The following is a 2165-nucleotide window of genomic DNA, read 5'->3' as shown; positions in this document are numbered from 1 at the left end:
AGGGAGTACCCGATCTGCTGTACCTCATAGTCAAACTCACTCAAACTTTGATGGCTAAGAAGATTACACGGCAGCCGGACCTCTTCCAATGCACTGTGTGGGAGGTGAAGAATATAGAGGGCTTGGGTACTACTATTGATGTCATCTTGGTTAACGGCCGGATCAAGGAAACTGACCAGATCTGCGTATGCACTCTAGCCGGGCCCGTTGTTACTACTATAAGGGCTCTGCTTACGCCTCCACCAGCTAAGGAAATTCGAGTGAAGTCGGAATATGTCCATCATAAAGTCATCAATGGTAGGTGGTCGGGCGGAGCTCGGCTGTTGGGGGCATCTTCGTGCCGTTGTTAGGTTCCATGGGGGTAAAGATATGTGCTCCTGGTCTTGAGGAGGCCGTTGCTGGGACGCAGCTGATCGTGATGCGGCCTGGTGATGATCCGGACGAGGTCAAGAGGAGGGCCATGGCTGACTACAAGGCTGTAGTGAATGAATTCAAGAAGGCCCCTGAGGGCGTGTATGTGAAGGCCTCTACCTTGGGCTCCCTAGAGGCCCTTTTGGAGTTCCTCAAGACCAGCGCTATTCCAGTTAACCAAGTGGGCATCGGTGAGGTTCATCTTATGGACGTCCGTAAGGCCTCGATTATGCTCGAAAAGAAGAAGGAATTTGCGGTGATACTGGCCTTTGATGTGAAGGTGTCACCAGAGGCACGTGATGAGGCTGAGAAATTAGGAGTGAAAATAATGACGGCTGAAATTATCTACCATCTTTTCGACCAATTCACAGCGTACATGGAACAGATCAAGGAGGAGAAGCGGCAACAGGTCCAGGAGGACGCGGTTTTCCCAGTGGTAGGAAAATATTCATACCATCTTTCCGCCACATCGTATTTGCTTAGGTCCTCAACATCATACCTCAGTACGTCTTCAATAAGAAGGATCCTATAGTCGTTGGGGTGGACGTCTCGGAGGGCACCCTCCGACTGAACACCCCTCTTTGTGTGCCTGACAAAGACTTCCTAGAGATCGGTCGAGTAGCCAGCATCGAAAAGGACCACCGGCCAGTCGAGAAGGCCATGAAGGGCGACAGTGTGGCCATCAAGATTCAGCCCACCTCAGCCCAGGCCTACGTTACATACGGTCGCCACTTCGATTCGAGCAATGCTATCATGTCCCGTATTAACCGCAGAACCATCGACTGCTTGAAAGAGAACTTCAGGGAGGACATGCGGAAGGAGGACTGGCAGCTCGTTATGAGGATGAAGCCGATTTTTGGTATACAATAATAATACCACCACGTTACTGTTTCGGAGGACTTAGTCCTTGTTGTTGAGGGAGGGCGGAAGGGGGACTGCTAGTGATTGTAGTAGAGGTAAAATGGGGATCCAAAAACGTCGTAAGAAGAATGCTAATAACACCAGGGGAGGTATAGTGAAGGCTAAGAGGCACACGAGGGATATCGATCAGGTTACCGCCACTTGCTGTTTTGCTATTTTACGCTTTTTCCATCAGATTCATGACGACTTGAAGGCCCCAGAGAAGTTCTCTACCATGCCAGTTGATGAGGACCTCCCCGGCCGAGGACAGCACTACTGCGTCTCTTGTGCTAAGTGAGCCTATCGTAGTGTCTGGGCTTGCATCTCCCCTGAGGTACTTCATCAACGACATCGCCTTGGTGGCCCACTTCAAGACACCCAAGCATCGACGGAGATTAAAGCAGGCCCTGGATGGTACTACCAGACCCTTGGGGCTTTGGGATTGCCCCTCTTCCTCAGAACCTCACACGCAGGAAGCCGCTGAAGCAGCGGTCGGATACGGCCGGGTCTGATGTGTATTATACGTCAACGTTCCTCGTCTGTGGACTTGTTGAGTTATGTCAAATTAGCAGGGGCGACGAATGCTGGACAGATGAATTCTCGAGGGCTCAACTTTCGTGAGCTGCGGTTAACTGGGGACACCACCAGAGGGTGGCCGTCGGCCCCTACCCCTGTTGTGAAGGATCCCTACAGGGCCGGGCTCCGTCGCTCGCTGAACGCTGGCGTGCGTAATGGCGTCTGTAGACATAGTGAGGGAGGAGGCCCCAGGGGGAGGAGCTGGATGGCCGCAGTGAGTGCAAGTGTTGGATTCAATGTTTGCTTTCCTCTGCTGAGCTCAGCAGTTTCGGGTAGAA

At 52.2% G+C, this 2165-nt stretch overlaps 2 protein-coding genes across 2 annotated transcripts; both read left to right on the top strand.

The window, feature by feature from the left end:
* Positions 1-50: 50 nt before the first annotated feature.
* On the top strand, positions 51-1284 carry Pmar_PMAR016929 (translation initiation factor if-2, putative; the record flags this gene model as incomplete). Its single annotated transcript, XM_002788156.1, has 3 exons — positions 51-297; positions 351-847; positions 895-1284. 3 exons carry the CDS (start codon positions 51-53, stop codon positions 1279-1281), a joined length of 1131 nt encoding a protein of 376 aa, XP_002788202.1. The 3' UTR covers positions 1282-1284.
* Positions 1285-1372: 88 nt separating this feature from the next.
* Pmar_PMAR016928 (Bud site selection protein, putative) lies at positions 1373-1823 on the top strand (the record flags this gene model as incomplete). The annotated part of the gene is made up of 4 exons (XM_002788155.1): positions 1373-1462; positions 1508-1605; positions 1646-1725; positions 1771-1823. The coding sequence occupies 4 exons, from the start codon at positions 1373-1375 to the stop codon at positions 1821-1823; spliced, it is 321 nt and encodes a 106-aa protein (XP_002788201.1).
* Positions 1824-2165: the final 342 nt, after the last annotated feature.

The sequence above is a fragment of the Perkinsus marinus genome (genome assembly GCF_000006405.1).
Source record: "Perkinsus marinus ATCC 50983 genomic scaffold scf_1104296928808, whole genome shotgun sequence".
NCBI classification, from domain to species: domain Eukaryota; phylum Perkinsozoa; order Perkinsida; family Perkinsidae; genus Perkinsus; species Perkinsus marinus.
Note: the sequence above shows the minus strand (reverse complement) of the source record. Positions and strands in the feature narration are given on the sequence as shown.